General features: G+C 33.2%; 2 protein-coding genes and 1 pseudogene across 2 annotated transcripts; all 3 read left to right on the top strand.

The window, feature by feature from the left end:
- Positions 1 to 3,236: 3,236 nt before the first annotated feature.
- LOC120133320 lies at positions 3,237 to 15,235 on the top strand (annotated as a pseudogene).
- An 866-nt stretch (positions 15,236 to 16,101) lies between these two features.
- Positions 16,102 to 17,961, top strand: LOC120133319 (cytochrome c-type biogenesis CcmH-like mitochondrial protein). The gene is made up of 4 exons (XM_039149926.1): positions 16,102 to 16,226; positions 16,660 to 16,835; positions 17,402 to 17,533; positions 17,617 to 17,961. The coding sequence occupies exons 2-4, from the start codon at positions 16,692 to 16,694 to the stop codon at positions 17,818 to 17,820; spliced, it is 480 nt and encodes a 159-aa protein (XP_039005857.1). The 5' UTR covers positions 16,102 to 16,226; positions 16,660 to 16,691; the 3' UTR covers positions 17,821 to 17,961.
- Positions 17,962 to 19,640: 1,679 nt separating this feature from the next.
- Positions 19,641 to 20,370, top strand: LOC120133318. The gene is made up of 3 exons (XM_039149925.1): positions 19,641 to 19,843; positions 19,946 to 20,092; positions 20,186 to 20,370. The coding sequence occupies exons 1-3, from the start codon at positions 19,676 to 19,678 to the stop codon at positions 20,351 to 20,353; spliced, it is 483 nt and encodes a 160-aa protein (XP_039005856.1). The 5' UTR covers positions 19,641 to 19,675; the 3' UTR covers positions 20,354 to 20,370.
- Positions 20,371 to 21,384: the final 1,014 nt, after the last annotated feature.

Raw genomic sequence — 21,384 nt, 5'->3', positions numbered from 1 at the left:
TTTCCCATATGTATATGGGGTAAGGGGGAGGTAAGATAGTAGGCTACCCCCAACACCAGGTTGAGAGCAACTTCCGTAAGAGACCTCCGAATTATGAAATGCCCTCCGTGAGACTCGAGATATATGTATATGTTTCATTTAATATCTTATTGTTCATCGGGCTGTGCCGCACACTAATATTTCTTAAGCTTACCGGTTTTCTTTCACATAGATTTATGTACACGCCCATTAATCGTTTATTCTTTTTGCATTGGGTATTATATAAGTATTACATACTGTTTGATGAATTAATTTTTTTCAAAGAATTAATAAATAAATACTAAAATTCTATTTCAATATAGTTAAAAAATAATTATATTTTCACATTCCTCTCAATGCATGGAAAAAACTTATGGACGTCTTGATTTAAGGTTTTAAAAAATCCTAAAAAATATTGAATAATATATAAAATCAATGCATTAAACATACAACTTGTTTATTATATATATTAAAAAGAAAGTTTCCCCAATAAGAAAAGCTTGAACCGACAATAAAAAAAGAAAAGGGAGAAAATGCTTCAAAGTTGTTATAATATCCAATTTGTAGTGAGAATTAGTTGGTGAAGAGTAGGTGACAATGGAGGATTTATGATTCCGGTGAAAACCTACCACCAAAAGAGTGCCATGCAGTATTTTAATGGATTAAAATACTAAATGGAATATTATTGCTGACAGAATTAATGGAAAGAAAGTTGTTTCCTTGCAAAAGTATTATGTCATTCATGAATGCTCATATAAGTTTTTCAAGGCAAAGAGTATGGGCATCCAATTTACCCTTCTTAGTAATTGAACTACCTCTATCTACGGGGGTTACGTTTTCCACATGAAAAGTTTGGTGGAATTAATTAATTTTACATGGATATAAATGAGAGGATTTTTATTAGTAAAAATATATATATTATACATCTTATCAAATAAAATTGTATCATAATAAGGTACACCGATAAGAAATAGATATGGTAAAAGTGATAGATTAACATTGACAAGTATAAAATAATAAAAATAAATAAGTAAAAGATGTTATTGCGTCGTGGTAGTCCACTGTCTTAGGAGTAATTTCGTCATGATAAGTATAACCGTAAAAACATTTTATACACCCAAAAGAGAAAATTAGAACACAGTTGATTGTTGATATTCCTCATTTTGGACTTTCAAATTAGACTTGGATATGTGGTTTGTCTTCGTATATAGTTTTCTCATGAAACTCGATTCTGGTTTGCGGTTGTGAGTAGTGTTTTAATAGTTTAATTCTATGTCGTTGTTCCTTTGTCAGTACATTCATATTTCTTCATATATGTATTTTGTTCGAGTTTTTGTATTAGTTTTAATCTTGTCCTTATATGATCTCAAATAATTAGTTTATTTTATTAACGGTTATAAAAGATATTTTAATTATATGTTTAATTTTAAAATTTTATTATAATTTTAAATATTTTTTATTTTTAATGTTAAAAAAATATTAACATTTCCGATAACGCCTTTACTTATCCTTATATTAGGTTGACGTATAACAACTAAGGAAAGACAAATATAAGGCTAAGAAAATGTGCTACCGAAAATGTTAATATTTTTTTAATATTTTTGGTAATATATCCGGTAGAGTGTATTTAAAATGTTATTTTTTCTACCAGAAATATTAATATCAGAAATATTTATTTTAGGTAGCGAAATTAATATTTTCGATAAAAAAATAATATTTTAATAATACTCTACCAAAAATACTAAAAATATATTAACATTTCGATAATATTTTTTCTTATGTTTATATTAGGCTATCGAACAGGAAAACTACACAAAGAGAATGAAAGTGAGTTTACAATTTAACAGTTGAAAATAGTCGGCACAGAAAAAGAGTGAAAAGCAACCAACAGTCACCAGTCCACAACTAACTCACCGTCATACACTATAGTCTAATATTCATTATTTAAGGCAAGTCGATAAGCAATGGCAGATGAAATTTCCACGTGTATATTTCTTACAACAATTATAACTGCCTTATATTTATTTGTCCTAAAAAATCCACTAGAAAATTGAGGGGGTGGAAATTGCATGAGTTTAAGGATTCAAACATATAAATTCTAATTTATTTTAATCTCAATGTTACATTATACAACTTGTATTAATAATAATAAATTTTATAATTGTTATTTTTCCATGGAAACTAATTCATTAATCTTTTTAAATGCATCTCAATTAAGAATTATTATTGATCGTAATAAATTAAATATGTTATTTTAGAAGATCAAATACCGAAAACAATATCAAAACTATTTCATATTATATTTTACTATTATATTAAAACTGTTACGTTTAAGATACAAAATTTATAAAAGGTTTGTTAACGAGTATAAAATGGCGGAGATTAGAATTTGTATTTGATGTATGAAACTCCACAGCTTCCACACGAGGACATACAATCTCATCTATAATTCTATATGTTTGTATGCGATCTGGTTGAAACAAATGTAGATTTACTATATATACTTTATAATAAAATACATTTATATTAACATATATTGACACTCGATTTATAAAAGAAAAATTAAGCAAATTAATAAAAAAAATAACCTAGAATGTTTAAATTAGTATATAAGTTTATTGATAATTTTTAATTAGTTTTATCGTTCCAGAAAATTATAAGAAAGATCAAAATTCTATCCCAGGTAAGTTTTTCACATTTTATTATCATTTAAAAATATTATAAAAAAATATAAGAAAACCAAAAGTACCATGATTCGAGGAATGAGAATAAAAGACAATATAGTTGGGAGAACTCGAATGACATTCGTCTGAGATTCATGTGGCAATTGTGTAGTTGGTTTATATGGAAAGTAAAAGGGGCAATGGTGGTGGCAAAAGATGATATGAATCTTGAACGGTGGAGAAAGATAGTGGATGTGACAAAAAATAGAAAATGAATTAGAAAAAATCTAAAGTAGTGTGATATTTAAATATTAGGGATTATTTTTTAAAATTAATTTATTATAATAATTAATAATTAAATTTATTATTATGCCAATATTATTATTGTCGTATCTTTTTTTTATCAAATTTTTTTTATTACTTTCAGCTAATTATGGTGAAAATTTACAAATCTACGCCATTTCTACCAGGTTCAGTCCGGTCTTATCTTTAGAATATAAACTATTTCAATTCGATTTAATTGCGTATCGTTCTTAGTTCAGGTGTCTTTTTCACTTTCTTTAATTTGCTCATATTAATTAATTAATTATGTTCAACGGTAAATTTTCACAATTTTATTCATTTTCTAAGCGTTTTTAGTTTCTTGGAATGGATCGTAATTTTGTAAATTGGTTCCCGATACGTAATTTATGAGTTATACGTTGTTAGATTGTGATTTGTAAATTTCGGATCATGGCTTTTTTTCTGATTCCCTTTCAATAATTTATTGGCGGTATGTCAATGTAGGGTTTCTGATGTGCTTGAAACGGTGGATTGAGTTTTTTTGATCTAGTTGTTTTAGGTATATTGAGTTAAAGAAAAAAGAATGGCATGGTTTAGCGGGAAGGTTTCCATAGGAGGCTTTCCTGATCTTGCTGGGGCAGTTAATAAATTCCAGGAGAGTGTGAAGATATTGAGAAGAACTTCGATAATGCTCTCGGTTTTGAAGAGAAGTCTGAATCAAGCAGCAATGAAGGTAATTTTCCCCTGTTTTACATTGCTAATATTTAGTGCAATCTTTATATATTTGAATGCAAATTTCTAGTGCAGGCCTCTGTTTGCCATATATTTCAGATTAAGATATTAGGTTCATTTCGGTGAATTGTAATGGCTGTTGTTATTTAAGCATGATGCTTTATTTCCATTTTGTAGGAATATATGTGTGACTTATTTGTTCATTTAAGCTAGAGTCGTAAATTTTGTTAATACAGAATGCTGCTTTATTTCCATTTTGTGGGAATTCAATTAGGAAGTGTAATTTGTATTTTGCCTCTACTTACTCAAGCCAATCTTATTGTGGAGATATAAATGTCAAAGCAAGAATAAGAATCATGAAATACAAGGTTTGCATTACTGACTAATTTATCTACCTAAATAATTCAGTGAAGGGTTAATCATCTGCTATTTTATTTGAGTTTTGAATAATCGGAAAATAAAGCCTTTTTGCTATCCAATAGTCTGCTTAGAGTTTCTGTTATAATGTGGGTCTTGCACCTATCATACTTATGGCTTCCTTTCTATTTTCATTCCAGCTTCAGGATTGTGGCCTTCAGACAGAAAAGCACTCTTCGATCCAGTTATGGGCTTTATGGGTCAAAAAGGTGAGGAGACTGCTGTTGAATCTTCACAGAATCCACCCAAAATTGAGGAAAAAGAAGAGGCTAAAACTGACGGTTCAACTCAGTCTCATGAGAAAACCGTTCTTGAAGACGATAAACAAGATGTCAAGTTAGAAAAAGATAATGAACATTCAGAGGCTGTGGAGAGAGTCGATTCAATGATTTCAGACCCTGGTAAAGCTGAATCTGAATCTGAGTCATTGGATTCCCCTGACAGTGAAGAACAGAAAGAAAGCATTGATATGGTCATTTCTGAAGTCTCTGACTCTAAGGAAGTGAAATTAGATAGTGCAATAGACCAAGTTGAGGATGCTGAGCCTGTGCCAGCAAAATCAACTGATGCTGTAGACATACATGAAAGTAAAGATGAACAAAAACACAAACAGAAGAGATTTTAGAGAAAAATTCTCCAGTTAAATCTGAGGAACCGAGTGATAGTCTAGATGCTGGTGGTGGTAGCCCTGAAGACCCAGTGCTCCCGGGTTCATATTCTATCTTTGTTGAGGAGACTAACAGTGTTCAGGAATTTCTATTGCCTAACGTGCTTCCTTCATATGAGGCTGAAGGGACGGTTTCTGAATCAGTTTTTGTTGAAAATGAGTCAAATTCTAAAAGAGTTGAAGTGGGCGAGCAGACTAATGATAGTGAAACTGATGTTAAAGAGGAACTGTGCTTGAGTTCTGCAACTATAATACCGGCCTCAGCTGATTCTACGCATGAATTGGAGAAGATGAGGCTGGAAATGAAAATGATGGAATCTGCATTACAAGGTGCTACAAAGCAAGCTCAGGTACTTTACATTTTCCATTATTTTATGTATGAAGTAGCCCATGTGGGATTGACTTAATGTATGCTGCTGTTCCCACAGAAATTAACTGATGTCATTCTAGGATTGGGAGAAGGTCTTGAGAATATTTCTTTTTCTTATTCTCTTTCTCATATGCATCACTTTTCCTTCTTGAATAAATAACATTAAAAGATTAGATCCTTTATGATGCTCCGTAACACCAGAAGGATTATTTGTTTACTGCATTTCTTTCTATTTTAAGATAAAAAGGGGTGTGTTCGGTAGGTTTTGGACTGTGGTGTTTGTGTCATTCTCTGCAACATGGATTTTCTGTGACTAAACTTTAGGTTTCAGCCATTTCCTCCTATTTGAAGATGCTTTTACTGCTAAATTTAGAAGGGTAGCTTATATTCCTCTGATTTATTTGGCTATGAACTTTACTATTTATTTATGCATTTAATCATGGTGTCTTATGCTACATGTGTCCAATATGTGTGGCACAAAAGAAATGAAATCTTGTTTTATAGGCACAAAAGAAATGAAATCTTGTTTTATATTATCCTTTCTTGTTAAAGTTTTATGGTTCTTGTATTTCCAGTTTCAATTTGTTTCATTTTCAGGCAAAAGCTGATGAAATTGCAAAGCTAATGAATGAGAATGAGCAACTTAAAGCTGTGATTGGGGATTTGAAGGTATGTACAGTCCTTTCTCTTTCCCTAGATATTTTAACATGGTTTGGCATTGTCTATGAGATAGTGACACTTAGATATATTTTGCTCTGCTGTCTGTTGTCTTTCATTGCTTATTGCTTTGTACACATTAGTCTCTTGAATAAAAGCAAACATCTCAATAGAGATTAAAATGAATAATGGCCCTAGTTATCAATTAGAAGGTTCAGCTTGAAGACTTGGCTTTTCGTATAATTCTGTCCATGGCTGATCCATGATAAAAAGATTTATGCTTAGATGATTTCTCTGATCGTCTTTTTGTTCTGCACATTTGTGTTAGATTTTTTGATAAGAATTGCAGGCCTCGTTAAAAACCCCCTTCTTGATTAATAGAGCTCGTAGGGAAGCTCTTAATCAGCGGAAGGAGGAAAAGAGTGCCTTAAGATTTTATTCATCACAAGAAAGTTACATAAGAAATATAACAAAGAAAAACACCCCTTACAGAAACCATAAAACCATAAAACAACCCTATACAACCGTAAACAACAACACTGAACTCAGCCTATTCCTGTTTTATCTAAGGCATCAGCCTCTAAGTTAGCCGTCCTAGCAGCCCATCTAACAATTCCCTGAAAAACTTTAAGCCTATCAACTATGTCTTTAACAATAAAAACATACACATCTGGGCATAATTCAACGTTCTTAATCCAGTCCACTGCCACTCTTCTATCACTCTCTATTATAAAACGATCCTTAACAATCCCTCGAAAAGAGACAAAGAAAGATAATCCCTTTTAAACAGCTTTAAGCTCCATCAAGGTTGGAGGGCCCAGACCAAAGACTCCTTGAAAGAACCTACAATCAAACCAGAAGAATCTCTTAAAACTCCACTTCTTCTTCCAGTCGGAAGTAGAAGCAGCATCAACATTCAATTTAATAAGCCCTTAGGGGGAGGAGATCAAGGGATCTTAGTTACAACTGCTTTATTGGTGGAGGAACAACAATCCCCTAGAGAAGGATCAGAGATAAGAGAATCCTTAGGAATAGAGATCTCCTTATACTTGGCTAAAAACCAGAAGCAAGCCTAAACCTTGCTAAGAAAAATAATTCAGTATGGTTTAACTTCCCCCCTTCGAACACAATCGAATTCCTGACTTTCCAAATGGTCCATAGAACAACCCATGGAACAAATGCCCGTATAGTAGAATTGTTCTTCAAATCTTCTCAGGCTTGGAGAAAAATCTTGGCATTAGTATGAAAAGCAGAGTTGAGACTCCACAACTTCAAGAATTTGTTACATAAAGACCACGCAACAGAACTGGAAAAAAATAAATGTGAGGAAGACTCCTCCACCAACTTGCAAAGAGGACATAAAACATCATCAATACCCTGAACCCCTCTTTTAACCAGTTCAGTCTTACATGCCAGCTTCTGAAGAACAACTTGCCATATAAAGGATTCCACTTTTGGAGGAAGCAGACCCCTCCAAATTATATTTTTCCAGAAATGAACCTCCTTCAATCCTGAAGAACACAACTTGACACAAGAGCTAACAGAATACATACCATCCCCATTGCCTTTCCATATCAAACCATCATTGGAATTTTTTGCAAGTGAGAAGTTCGAAATGACAACCATCAAATTTGACCATTGATCAAATTCCCAATCATTAAATTTCTTCTGAATTGAACATTCCAAATCTAGCCCATAGAACGATGTTCCCCGAACTCACATAATTTGCCAATCTTGTTTGAAGTAATAGAAAATAGTCTAGGAAAAATTACCAAGAGCGGATAATCCATAGCCCAATATCTTGCCAGAACCGAATAAACTTTCCATCACCGGCTTGAAAACTACATAAAATTCGAAACTTAGACCCGAAAGGGTCATCTTCGAAATGGTTATTCACCACTGATCTCCAAATCCAAGAAGCTTGAGCTGGAACCTTACTGTCGAACAATAATGTAGCTGAATCAATATTGTATTTGCATCAAATCATTCTCCTCCAAACAAATTCCTGTTAACAAACCTCCATGACCATTTCCCTAATAGAGCTCTGTTCATCATACTTAGATCCAGTACTCCCAGACCTCCCTCCAAACATTTGTGTTAGATGAAATCTATAAATATAGTGTGAAAGTCTTCTTACTGTATACTCCTATGTTTTGTTGTCTGGGCAAGGTTCTTTTTTTTTATGTGATTTTATTTCCATGTGTAAAACTTAATATAGCCCTATATACACTTAAGAATCATCAGTTTCTGTATAAGCATATCTTCAACCTGTATATCTTATAGATGAAAGATGGTTGAATCTCTCATGTAAAGAAAAATTCTTTTATATATTAATTTGCATGGTGTTCACCTTTGACGTCAGGAGAACCCCAAATGTGAAATCTATTCCTCCATAATACATTCTGCATAATCATGATTGTTGTTTAATGCTGGTTTATAGGGATTATGAATGGAATCTTGTTTACGCAAATAGTTCTCAATGACGGGGACTATCATTTTCTTTGATTTTTATTTATAGCCAAATTTTCTTTGAAAAATTAGTGGCAGGGTGTTTGATTCGGTTGTTGATGTGAATACTAATGACATTTCAACAAGAAACATATAATGTAACTTTACCCTGTAATGTTGCTGCCAGTGCTTCCCATGTTGTAGCATTCAAATTGTTGGAACCCTTACCCACGTCATAAGTCATAACTGTTATAGCATTGTCATTTAGTTTGATTCTCTCTCTTAATCATCCAACACTTTAGTTATGTTATTGGTAATGCTTCTCATGATTTAGCATTAAAATAGGGGTGTAATCTAGTCGAGCCAAGCCCGGATAGTGGCAAGCTCGAGCTCGACTTAATATTCAGAGCTTGATACTGTGCTCAAGCTTTGACCGAGCATCAAAATATATGCTCGAGCTCGGCTCGAGATATAATCAAGCTACTTGAGCTCGAGCTCAGTTACCACTTTTTTTTTACTCAAGCTCAGTTAATTGAGCTCGATTAAGCTCATTTGTATTTAAGTTTGAGCTTGAACTCGAATTTAGAGTCTTTTGTGTGTAAAATAAGGGTATTTATGTAATTTAATAGTATAACATATTTAAATTATGTATTAATGAAAAACTCAATTAGGCTTTTGAACCGTTCGAGCCGGGGATTATGGTGCTCAAATTTGGCATGATTGACGGCTTGAGCTATTCGAGCTAGATCTCGGCTTGATTATTACCGAATCAAATTCAATTTTTTTCGTCAAACTCAAATAACTTACGAATACTAGTGTCTCATTTACACCCCTAATTAAAACTTTTAGAACCTACATCAATAATCATAACCGTAAATTCTTTTTCTTTTTTCATTTTTCTAAATTCAAGTCAATCACTTTCTACTACATCTTTTCCCTTCTGTATTAATCATCCAATAATTGAGAACTAAGTGGTAACTACTTATAATTAGATATTTATATGGGGTACTTCATTATTTCTCCCCTAAAAAATGAAAAGGGATTGCAATTTAACTGCTGAAAGTTTGGAACAGAGAAAATCCGATGAAGCAGAAATTGAGTTATTGCGATAAGAATATCATCAAAGGGTTTCGACCCTTGAAAGGAAGGTATGTTCTGGACGTTCATCACCTCTTCTATTTTCTTTCATTTCTGTATTAGTTTCCTTGTTTATATTTCTCCTTGTGATATTGTTGTCGAGAAATTTTAGAACCTTTCGCAGAAGCTTGAATCACTTCTTTTTTTTTTTGGTGATGATTAAACTTGTTGCTCCTTAATGCGTGAACGCAGTGGACTGACACCAATAGCATATCCTTGGAAATGTAGGAAGACCAACTATCTCTGGGGCTTCACATGATGACTTAGCCTTAGTCAATTACATAAAACCCTTGCGCCCTGGAATTTAAATCTAGGATCACCCTGTTAGAAGCCCCATACCTTATTATTGGGACGTTTCCCTTTGGACTAAATAAAATATTTTTAGATGCTATGCATGCTTTTCAAGTTCTAGCATGTGGTTTTGCTTTAGCATTCACCAAGAAATCTCTTAAAAATTTGCTTCCTGCCTACAGCGCCATTGCGCCCTAGGCAACACTGATTCCACAAAAACTTTATTTATATTTTGTAGTGTTTCTAACCATGTTATAACTTTATAAATCAATAATTTTGTTGTGACTTAGGTTCCCAGTTAAGAATGACACTTTTGAATTGTCTTAATTTCTTGGCTGCTGATAAAAAAGATCGTCTTTGTTATCTATTAGGTTAACTGGTATCATTGACTACATGTATGAGGTTAAGTACAATATAAGGTTATTACATGCATTGATCTCTAGCTGTCAGTGATACATTTCCTCTCTTTACCGTTCTCATAACGTCATCAATGATGACTTGATATCATGCTTGAAGTCCCTTAGTATAGGTCAAAGATTGTCCCAATAATAATTTGCCTTATTTTAACTGTACCAGGACTATCATTTCTTTTATGAAGTTTCTTGTATGAGATTTGGGCCATTTAAGTTTCAGTTAATTGAAAATATGTCGACGTGTTCTATGCTTTAGAAGCAATTGATGATATCTGGACAGATACTCTAGGAAAAGGTTGTCCTTTTAATCTATATATGTTTTTAAAGTGCGGTTGTCTCTTGGTGTTTGTTTTCCAGGTTTATGCCCTTACTAAGGAAAGGGATACTCTTCGAAGAGAGCAGAACAAAAAAAGTGATACTGCTGCTCTTTTGAAGGAAAAAGATGAAATAATTAAACAAGTAATGGGTGAAGGTGAGTTCTGAAAACTTCTATTTATGTTTGATGCTCTATTCCTTCTTCACAGTCATATAATTTTCCTCTCTTAGATCTATCGGCACTTGTTGACAGTCCCTGTATCATTTCTTTGGGAGTTTCTGCAAAAAGAGAGACCACCTATAATGGAGAGTATATGAACACACTTCACTATTAACAAGTAACTCTAGTAGGATTATTGGTCAATGCATTTTAAAGGAGGATTATATGTGCAGGGTGTAGGTTCTATTTATAGAGAATTCTTTAAAGGGAATGGATCAAGTTCTCTATATGTTTACTGTCAACCCGTAGCCCACCTAACCCTTACAGGGGAGCTTATAATTTACCATGTATGGGATTTCACTCAAAATGATATTCTTGAGTGCATCTATTTTTGTGTCTGGTGATTCTTATGCAAATTTGATCTCCTTTTTCTTATGCATTCTTATTACAAGATATTTTATCCTCTCAGGTGAAGAGCTTTCAAAGAAGCAGGCTACTCAAGAAGCTCTTATCAGGAAATTAAGGGCTCAGGTTTGGCAATGTGTTTGTGATTGTTTGGTTTTCTATATTTCTGGTACTCTTCTTCCTTTCTCTTCACTTTCTTATTTTTATTTTTCCATCCATTTTTGTCATACTAGATTAGAGAGCTCGAAGAGGAGAAGAAACGTCTGACTACAAAGCTTCAGGCAAGTGCATGCCTTGGAATTGGGAAGTTCCTTCTATTTTTATGGATTCAAGATATTAAACTCTATGTCATGCTCGACTTTTAACCTCCCTCGAGCAAAACAATATCTTTCAGGTTACTTGGTTTTTCCATAGCAATAACTTGTATTCTTATATAATGTAGTTGCTTACTATACTTGTGAAAACTTCTTGGAATAGACCTTCATTATTCTGTAATTGCACTTCTTTCATTTGGAGATGCTTGGTTTCAAACGTGAGATTTTTTTGGTTCAATAGACTGAAGCACTTCATAGAATTGCAAGATGCTATTGTTTTTTAGATCTTGTCTTCAGTTAACTTATCCTTGTACTTGGAATGCCATGCCGTTGGTGTTGTTTTACTGGTTTTTGTTTCAAAACTTAAAAAAGGAAAGGGGCAAGAATAAAAAGAAACATTGTTATGTTTTGCTAATGTTTCCTTTTTACTTCATTTTGTCTGAGTGATCTGCAGGAACTAAAAATATTACTCAATTCCCTTAAGACCTGGGAGGAAGTTGAAATCTCCTAATAAGTTCTAGACCTTGGGATATTTACTCTTGACCTTTATTATTATATCATTTTTGGGACTAATTTTGTCCATTCCTTTTTTCCTTTCAATTGTAAAGAAAGAGTTCTGTTACTTGCAACTTCTTTCAACTTGTTGATAGTTTATGCTCCTTGCTCTGCTTTCAGGTTGAAGAGAACAAGGTAGAGAGCATCAAGAAAGATAAGACAGCTACAGAGAACTTGCTGCAGGAAACAATTGAAAAACACCAAGTCGAACTTGCAGCTCAGAGGGACTTCTATTCAAATGCTTTGAATGCAGCAAGGGAGGCTGAAGTACTAGCAGAGGCACGTGCGAACAATGAAGCCAGAACTGAGTTGGAGAGTCGTCTAAGAGAGGCCGAAGAACGTGAATACATGCTAGTACAGACACTTGAAGAATTAAGGCAAACCTTGAGTAGGAAGGAGCAGCAGGTTTTTCATTGTATTAATTAAGTTTTCAGATTTTATCATGCTAATATATAAAAAAGTATGATTTATTGTTGTTTTCTGCCCATTTAGGCAGTATTTAGAGAAGACATGCATCGCAGGGACATTGAAGATCTTCAAAAACGTTATCAAGTATGCTGAGTTTATGCCGACTGTAGAGAGAGATTAAATCTTTCTTGATACCTTTTCTTTCGGATGTTTGTTTACAATAGTTCACAACTTTAATTTTGTTCTCTAGGCAAGTGAACGTCGGTGTGAGAAGTTGATTACACAAGTGCCCGAGTCTACAAGACCACTTTTAAGGCAGATTGAAGCCATGCAGGTGAAATATGTTGTGTTCTAATGCATTCTTAACAAGCTTCAAGGACTTTGGTCTCATTTTTTTTTAAATGTTTTGTTTTTTGCTATATTTTTAATACGAAACGGCCTCCAGAAAAACAGAAGCTTGGGCATCTGTGGCGAGAACTCTAAACTCTCACCTCCAGGTGTTTAGAATATTATGGCATGTTATGGTATCACATGTGAAATTGTATATTCTCCTAATTATCTATTCTATCAAATTTGCAGGAAGCAGAAGCAAAAGCAGCAGCTGCAGAAGAGAGAAAGCAAGGATTGTAAACGAACGCTTATCTTAAACTTTATTACGAATTAATGTTCTTGAAGCTCAGGTTCTACTTCTTTGGAAAATGTATGTTTTATTTGCGGAAAACATTTCTGGAGATTAGCTTAACTTTCTCCTTACTGCAGATTTCATGTCTAAGAGCAGAACAAACACAGCTAAGCAGGTCACTTGATAAAGAGAGACAGAGAGCTGCTGAGAATAGACAGGAATACCTAGAAGCAAAGGAGGAAGCTGATACACAAGAAGGTCGGGCAAACCAGCTTGAGGAAGAAATTAGGGAACTAAGACGAAAACATAAGCAAGAGTTACAAGATGCTCTTGTGCACCGAGAACTTCTGCAACAGGTTTTGCTTTAGATTCATTAGCGTATTCATTCCTTTGCTTGGGAGTAGACCAAGTGTGCCATTTTCATTCATATTGTGTTGTTTTCTTGAGTTCTTTTTCCTTTCAACTCTGATGATAAAAAAAGAATACCATCAAGTATTTTGCACATGATTGCAGATTTAAAAAGGGACATATATGGTTTAGTATTATGAAACTTATTTCAATTTATCTCCTGATGTTACATGAGGCATTCGTAGAGAGTTTATTACACTATATGACCACATGAATCATTTTAACTGTTGCTACTCTGATTTGATATTTCAGTTCTGTTTACGGAAGGACACCTTTAATTTTGTTACAGGAAGTAGAAAGGGAGAAAGCTGCTCGAGTAGACTTGGAAAGGACTGTGCATGTGCAGGCTACAGAGCAAGCTCCAATTGCAAGGCATAATTCCACCTTGGAGAATGGTATGGTGCTTTCTGTTATGATGTAGTTTATCTTTGATGATCTTCTGTGCTTATTGTGTGACTGTGCCGCAGGAAGCTCTCCACTGCTAGCAGCATAGAAAGCATGGAGGAGGGCTATTTTCTGCAAGCATCTTTGGACTCATCTGATGGTTTCTCTGAAAAAAGAAAGATTGGAGAGGCAACAGCAAGTCCACTTTACATGAGGAGCATGACACCGAACTCTTTTGAATCTGCCCTTCGTCAAAAAGAGGGTGAACTTGCATCCTATATGTCTCGTTTGGTATGAATTATTATTTGAGCTCCTGAATTCAAATATATCTGTCACTAAATGTTCACTGTTCTCTGTATTGGATATTTCCTGATTTTAGGTGTGGGTTTTATCTTGTTTACTGTTTAAATAGCTTATATCTACTGGCTTTGCTTTTCTCTACTCCAGAGTTCTTTGGAGTCTATCCGTGACTCTCTATCTGAGGAGTTGGTCAAAATGACCGTAGAGGTGAGTTATCTACTTTCTAGTTAAAATATGTTGAGGTTTTATTCATCAATATAATACTATTTTTTTGTCAATTTATTGCCTTTAACCTTGTTTACATTTGCTGTAGTGTGAAAAGATGAAGGCAGAGTCTGCCACAATGCCTGGAATCCGGGCAGAGCTAAAAGCCTTGAGGCGGAGACACACTGCTGCTCTGGAGCTAATGGGTGAACGAGATGAGGAGGTATATGCCTCTTTTCATTTGAGTTCTTTTCATTGATGGGATAGCAAAATCTCAAATTCAAGGATGGATGATGAAGCATATAGATGTTGTTTTAATGTAAGGTATCATAAGTATAATAAGGTGGAGAGGCCGAGAGACAGTATGAGCTTTGTTGAACTAAATAACTAAATCTTACGGTGAAAATGAATTTTCAGAGGAGCAAGAATATTTTGAATATCCTGCCTCCCATTGAATTTCTGTACGTCTGACTCAATTCTGGTTGTGAAAATATTATGTGATACTGTTGTCATCCATGATGTACTTACATTTAAGTGGCTGCATCATCTTTCCAGTTGGAGGAACTCCGTGCTGATATTGTAGACTTGAAGGAAATGTACCGAGAGCAAGTCAACTTGCTTGTGAATAAGGTGCTTTTTTTTTGTTTCAAAAGTTTGTATCATCATTTCCTTTTCCTTTTAAAAACTGCATTTATTATAAGTAAGCTTTACTATTTATTATTCTGCTGATTCTACATGCTATGCTAAAACTTACCTTATTGTGTTCGACAGATCCAAAGAGTCTCTTCCTAGGCCGGTAACTCGTGAGGAAATTCTTTATTATTATTATTATTTTGTGATATTCCAATATATTATGTGCGTGGTACAGTTAAAGTAGATATAGTTAATGCCATGGCTATTCAATTTCCCCCCTTATATTATCATTCATTGGAGATTGCTTTATGCAAAGGTTTGATTCCCGAGAGATTCAGGGAGCACATGTCCTTGTCAAACCCTACAATGTATTATAATTTTATGCACAGAACAAATCATAATGTGACAAATTTGTTTTACCTAATTTTTTATATCATAGTATATTATATGTGTATACGCGTGTGCTTGCGTACATGTGTGTATATATATGTTCTGTTTATATTCATTATAATAATATATATTTTCCTATGCATTCACCCTCTGTTGTAGTATACAAGATCATAGAAGTATTCTTTGACTTAAATGAATTTAAATAGAGCATACTATGAATTCGTTGAGTAGTCTCAGTGGTGGTTGAGAAGAGTGTTATTCTCTTTTGAAATCTTAGGCTTGAGCAGGTGCGGCAGAGTGTGTATAAATTTTTATGATTAAGAAAGATGATAAATATATATTAGTTATTACCTTAAAATCATTTTAGATTATATTAAAAGTTTATTTTTTTACTCAATTTGATGTCAAAAGATTTGACTTGACTCGTAATGTTATAAATTATATTTAAATAAAAAATTAAATTTGAGTCGAGTTATAAAATAAAATTCAAATAACTCGAAATTTTTAATAATTAATTTATTGATTTTTAAGTTTGAGTTAAGTCTTTCAATTTTTTATGATATATGTATATCACAATATTATAAATATTCATAATTAAATTTAAACATAAACTTGAATTGATTTGATTAAATTCAGATTTCATAAATTTAATTTAACAAAATTTCAAATGAAATTTGAATTATGAAATAAAGAATCATCAGTTTAAATAATTTAATTTTTTAAACTCGATTTAGTGGAATGTTCCCCCTTAATTTGTATGTACAAACAGTACAATGGCAAGATAAACAAGATAACGTTAACGTAAAGTTTGTGATTTATCTTTTTTATTATTATATTTTTGGTAAACAATTAAAATGCACGTGGAAGCTTATAATCCTTTCATGGCAACTTCTCCATCAAGATGCATCAAAGTTCGAAGAGAAAGAAACATAGCTTAAACCCCCCGTTTAAATTCCCTTTGATAAGCCAAACATTATTACAAACGGCAACAACAAAATTGGGCATCAGTCATTGAGTTTATCAAACCGATAAGGTACTTCCTGTTATCTTCACTTCTTCTTCTTCTTATTACTATATTATATGCTTTATTTGTCTCGTTCGGGTGACCCAGAAAATATAGAAACTGAAAAACGTTTGAGAAATTTAATTGATGAAAATGTCAAAGACAAAGAAACCCAAGTTTTCGATTCGTACTAGAGACTAAAAAAACTTATTTTTTGACTTTAAGAAATAGGGAGTTATTAGCTTCAGTTGAATAAATCGACCCCTTTTTTAAGTAATTCTTTTTGGGAGGTTTTCGGCTTTGGGTTAAACTGAATCATTCTATTATAAGAAAAATGGTGTCGATCTGCTAGGTTTTTTTTTAACTTTTCCTCAAGCGAAGTGTTCGATAAAATGCCTCACTGACGAAAAAGAAAGGCCCGCAAATTCTGATGATGTTTTCATTTCATGGGTGATTTTGGTAGTTTGTTCGAGATTGCAGTAATTTATTTTGATAATGGAAAACAAAGATGATGAAGTGAAGAAGGCACAAGTTGTAGAAGCCAGGGCAAGAAACATCAGCCACAATGTGCGTTGTACAGAATGTGGGAGTCAGTCCATTGAAGATTCACAAGCGGATATCGCAATTCTCCTCAGAAAGGTACACTACTTCATTCTCTTACAAATGATTATGTAAAAAGCCAAGGTATTTACTTCAGCTTTTGCAACCAAATGAAGTCACTGCTTGTTAACAAAACTTCAGTGATGATCTCATTAAATAAAATAAAAATAATTCATTCTGGAAGTTGGTGGAACTGGTGATCAAGTTTTTCTCCACGTGATGACATTGTTACTTGAATTGAACTATTAGTTTATGGGTTATTGGCTTGCTTTTAGGCTTTGTTGTCTTAGTCATTTCTTTTTGTAGTTTCTAATCTGTATATACACAATTCAATCATTTCTTGTTCTGTGTCAATGAACTTCTACATGTTCCGGAAACTCCAAACTCTCTGCATTCCGTGAAAATCTAATGTTGCCTACTCTTTAATAATTAAAACTGTAAACTCTTTTGGATTGCAAAATCAACCATTTTGCTAGCTTTCTCTTCTGAAGGTATCATTGTTCTTTTCCTTCAATTCTTAGTGTCATGTCATATTTGTTCATCTATGGTTATCATGTAGAAACTTTCTAAAAGAGAAAATTCCAACTTTTATTTTGTTATTGCAGTTAATTCGTGATGAGATTCAATCCGGAAAGAGTGACAAAGAGATTTATAAAAAGCTTGAAGAGGATTACGGTGAGACGGTACTGTATGCCCCAAAGTTTGATCTGCAGACTGCAGCCTTGTGGCTATCGCCGGTTAGTTCCAAATCTTAGGACTTCCTACATGATCTTTACCCGTATTTCGTATTTAACCTAAAATAGAAGGGTTTCGGGGACAGCTTCTTGTTTCAGGTGCTGCTGCTGGGGTGTGGGCTTACAAAAAGCACAGACAAAAGACTAATGTGCACATCATGGCTCTGGACCTTGTTAGAGGTGTTCCATTGACCCCCAAGGAGAAGGAAACTATGCTAGACTTGCTCACACCTCCTCCTCCACAAGGTGTCACTGCTTCCTCCTTGTGGAGCCGGTTGCGAGGTCGGTGATGTTCTTTAATTTTCCTTCTCAAGTTTATTTTGATGGCGAATAATGTACACACTGATGAGTGTCGTGGTTGATTCTGAAAATCACTTTTGCATCCAATGACGGATGTATATGGGATCCGGTCCACCCTGTCGAATTTTTTATAGTTTTCCATTTTACTAATGGTTAGTTTTCCATTTTACTAATGATTCAAACCCTGAAATTTTATTTGTGTTCACCCCATACGAAAATTTTATATTATTAATATATATATATATATATGTCCAATCTCAAAAATATTTCTAGATCCGCCACTGTTTGCATCTGTTCTAATTATCTCACACCAAGTATAAAACCCAATTATGTTTTACAAATTGAAGTTGGTAAACCTAACTTGTGTCAAATATATCACGTGGATCATATTCTAGCTTGTGTTTATTATATTATATTCATATTTATTAAAATGTTTAAAAAGTATTACGTCGAGCAAGAGAGTGGGTGAAGGTTGGCTTATTACAGGGTCAACAAGAAACGGTTAACAACAACTTCTCTGTTGGACATTTCTGTTTCTGTTCGATAAAAAAGAATAATCCTTGGTGATTGGTCCAAGAAGGAAACAGAAAAGACAAGATTCTTTCGTTAATAATGGGACTAAAATTTGAATTCAAACGTATTAAAATAATCAACTTGTAAAATCTATCTTAATTTATTGAGCAGACGACTTTAGAAATGTGATTAAAGGGTACTAAAGAATTTCTTTTATATAGGGTATATTATTGTTGTGTTTTTATTTTTAAAATTAAAGGACACATAACCAGAATACAGTCTTTGTTTGTGGTGTACTTTTTCATTGTATGCGTATATAATAATAATCCATATGTTATATCCATAATAATACTTAAAGGGTTATCATTTATAGCACTAGCGGTAGAAAATATATTTCACAAGTGGGATTGTAATATTGGTGGCTAGAATCTGGAAAAATGTTCTTTTTCTTTTTGTGAATTTTAAGTTAGTCAAATTGAGTTATCTAATTTTTCTTTCAATTGAGTTATAGATACCACTTAGGTCCATGATTGTTTCAAAAATATGCACATTGATTCTTCTCAACAACAAATAAAAATTCAAAAATTTAAGAAAAAGAATAAAAATTCCAAAACGTTTTAAAAAATATTTAAAAGATTAAAACTATATGTTGATTTGAATAAAAAAAACTATATATTGATTTACCTTTTTTATTTTCTCTTTGTTTTCTTATCTTGTTTTATAATTTCAAGAATATTCTTTTCAACAATTTTGATATTGTCGGGTGTTCTTCGCCCGTCGGCAAAGCATTATTTTATCATAACTTTAAAAAAATATAATGTATTACTAAATTTCCAAAAAGTTCAGCTTGACTCCTCGGCTAATACTATACTCTTAAAACAAATTTAAATAACTGAAAAATAAATCCAACAACTCCATGATTGTCGAACATTATTAGCAGAGCTCAATATAAAAGGAAAATCAGACTACTTTGATCAACCATACCTGGAACTCAAACAGCTGACCAAAGACTGTTATTCTTCTATCGTTTTCTTTCTTATTTGAATCTCTGGATTCGTAGCCTTTGTTCCAAGTGTTGAGATCATATCATATCAGGTAAGCTTAATCTGTTAAAGAAAATCGATTGTTGCAAATAATGAATTTTGATTGTTCTTCCGTACGGGGCCGATTATGAAATATCGGGTTAAATTTACCATAATTTTTCTTCTTAATCATTTCTTTTTTTCTTTTTAATATCTAGTTGAATTTCTTGACCACTTTCTGAAATTTCCGTCGCTTCAATTTGCTTAACATTCGTCATTCTTGATGGTGTCATTTTGAAGTCAAACGTGGATGGAGGTGGAAACGTTGGCTCAGATTTCCCGGGAATGGATGCAGGAAGCTGCGACGAAAGGGACGGCAAGGGTGGAGCTGGAGAACCGAGCTGCTCAAGGATTGATAATTGATCATCTCCAAAAGGGATTTATGCGCTTTACTTTCGTCATACCGCCTTCAGCATCAGTTAAATTCTATTTCTCTTATCCAAACCTTCTTTTGACCAACATTATTTATACCGCGTGATCATCTCTTAATTAATTCCAAAATGTGTGCGTATAATAACAGGATGCAAACGGGAACTGGCAAGCGGGTGCAATAGCAACGATCATGGACATTATTGCATCAATGGCCATCTTCACTGAAACTGGAACAGCTCGAGGCCAAGTCACGATGGATTACAACATTTCATATTATTCATCAGCCAAGATTCAAGTATATCCCCCCCCCCCCCGAAAAACTTACAAATTCCGTTTACATATACATAAACTTTTCAATTATTCACCATCAAATATGTCTAAATTGCAGGAAGAAGTAGAAATAGATGCAAAAGTTATAGGGAGCAAAGGAAAGCTTACCTCAGTGGCAGTGGAGGTCAGAAGGAAATACGACGGAGAGTTAATTGCTGTTGCTAAACAGTGGACTGCTTCTAACCAATTTAAGGCATCATGGACGATCCCACGAAGCAAACTTTAACAACTATGTTATTTACCTTTTTTTTTCTCCATTTTGGAAACATATATAAAAGGAATAAATATTACAATTTTTAATCAATTTTTGTGTAATTACACATACAAATTTTATTTTGATTCAATTATATATATATATATAAACTTAAAAATTGAGGGTTAATTTTACCATTGTACCTATTTTTTTTTAATAAAGTGGAATTTAAACTATTTAAAAATACTATGATCTCAATCTAACCACCGAGTCAAAGCTTTATTAGTTATATTCAAAGTAATAAAGTTTGTTTTAAAATATATCATATAATAAACTCAAATAATAATATTAACCTTACAATATTATTTAATAATTTTTTTATTGAAATCGTCAATAATGTTAATTATTTGAAATAATTAATGAAGTAAAAACTAAATTATAATAAGTTAAAATATAAGGACTAAATATTGAAATTTAGATACAGTAGAAGTACCGGAACCAAAAGTTGACAAAATATTCAAATGCCCTGCTTTCCTCGCCTCTGCCAATACTCTTAAAACAAATTTAAGGAAAAGAAAAAGAAATCCAACGATCCCTAATTGCTCAACCATATCGAACGGTCGATATAAATGAAAATTCAAACTAAATTGGTAAATCATATCTCAAACTCAGAGAGAAAATCTGATCAAAGCGGTTATGCTTCCCAAGGATTCGTAAGGGGAGAAAAGGTTGTTGTTTCCTTTCTTCTTTGATTCTCTGGAAGGAAGGAAGGCCCCCCAAAAGCTGCAGTTCGTAGTTTTTGTTTCAAGTGCTGGGATCAGATCAAATCTGATCGATTCAGGTGAGCTTCAATAAAGTGCTTTTAATTCAACTATCTTAAGGAAAATAAGCATACATGCTTCATCTGTTTCATAAATCAATCACTGCAGATTATGAATTTTGATTGTTTTTTATTCGAACCTGATTATGAAATCGAGTTTGTCAATGATCAAAGTTCAAATGTACAGTATATTTTAAATGAAAAATGTCATTTGATAGCTTGTTTAAATTCCTCGAATACAAGT

This window comes from Hibiscus syriacus, unplaced genomic scaffold (assembly GCF_006381635.1).
Source record: "Hibiscus syriacus cultivar Baekdansim isolate YM2019G1 unplaced genomic scaffold, ASM638163v2 tig00110578_pilon, whole genome shotgun sequence".
Taxonomy (NCBI): domain Eukaryota; kingdom Viridiplantae; phylum Streptophyta; class Magnoliopsida; order Malvales; family Malvaceae; genus Hibiscus; species Hibiscus syriacus.
The sequence above is the reverse complement of the archived record's forward strand: the minus strand, read 5'-3'. Positions and strand labels throughout refer to the sequence as shown.

Bases quoted from the DNA above. Each gene is read 5' to 3' on its own strand.
- LOC120133318 (XM_039149925.1), top strand. From the start codon at position 19,676: ATGGAGGTGGAAACGTTGGCTCAGATTTCCCGGGAATGGATGCAGGAA. The intron at 19,844-19,945 runs GTTAAATTCTAT...GTATAATAACAG, and splicing joins TCATACCGCCTTCAGCATCA to GATGCAAACGGGAACTGGCA. The intron at 20,093-20,185 runs GTATATCCCCCC...TCTAAATTGCAG, and splicing joins ATTCATCAGCCAAGATTCAA to GAAGAAGTAGAAATAGATGC.
- LOC120133319 (XM_039149926.1), top strand. From the start codon at position 16,692: ATGGAAAACAAAGATGATGAAGTGAAGAAGGCACAAGTTGTAGAAGCC. The intron at 16,836-17,401 runs GTACACTACTTC...TTGTTATTGCAG, and splicing joins TCGCAATTCTCCTCAGAAAG to TTAATTCGTGATGAGATTCA. The intron at 17,534-17,616 runs GTTAGTTCCAAA...TTTCGGGGACAG, and splicing joins CAGCCTTGTGGCTATCGCCG to CTTCTTGTTTCAGGTGCTGC.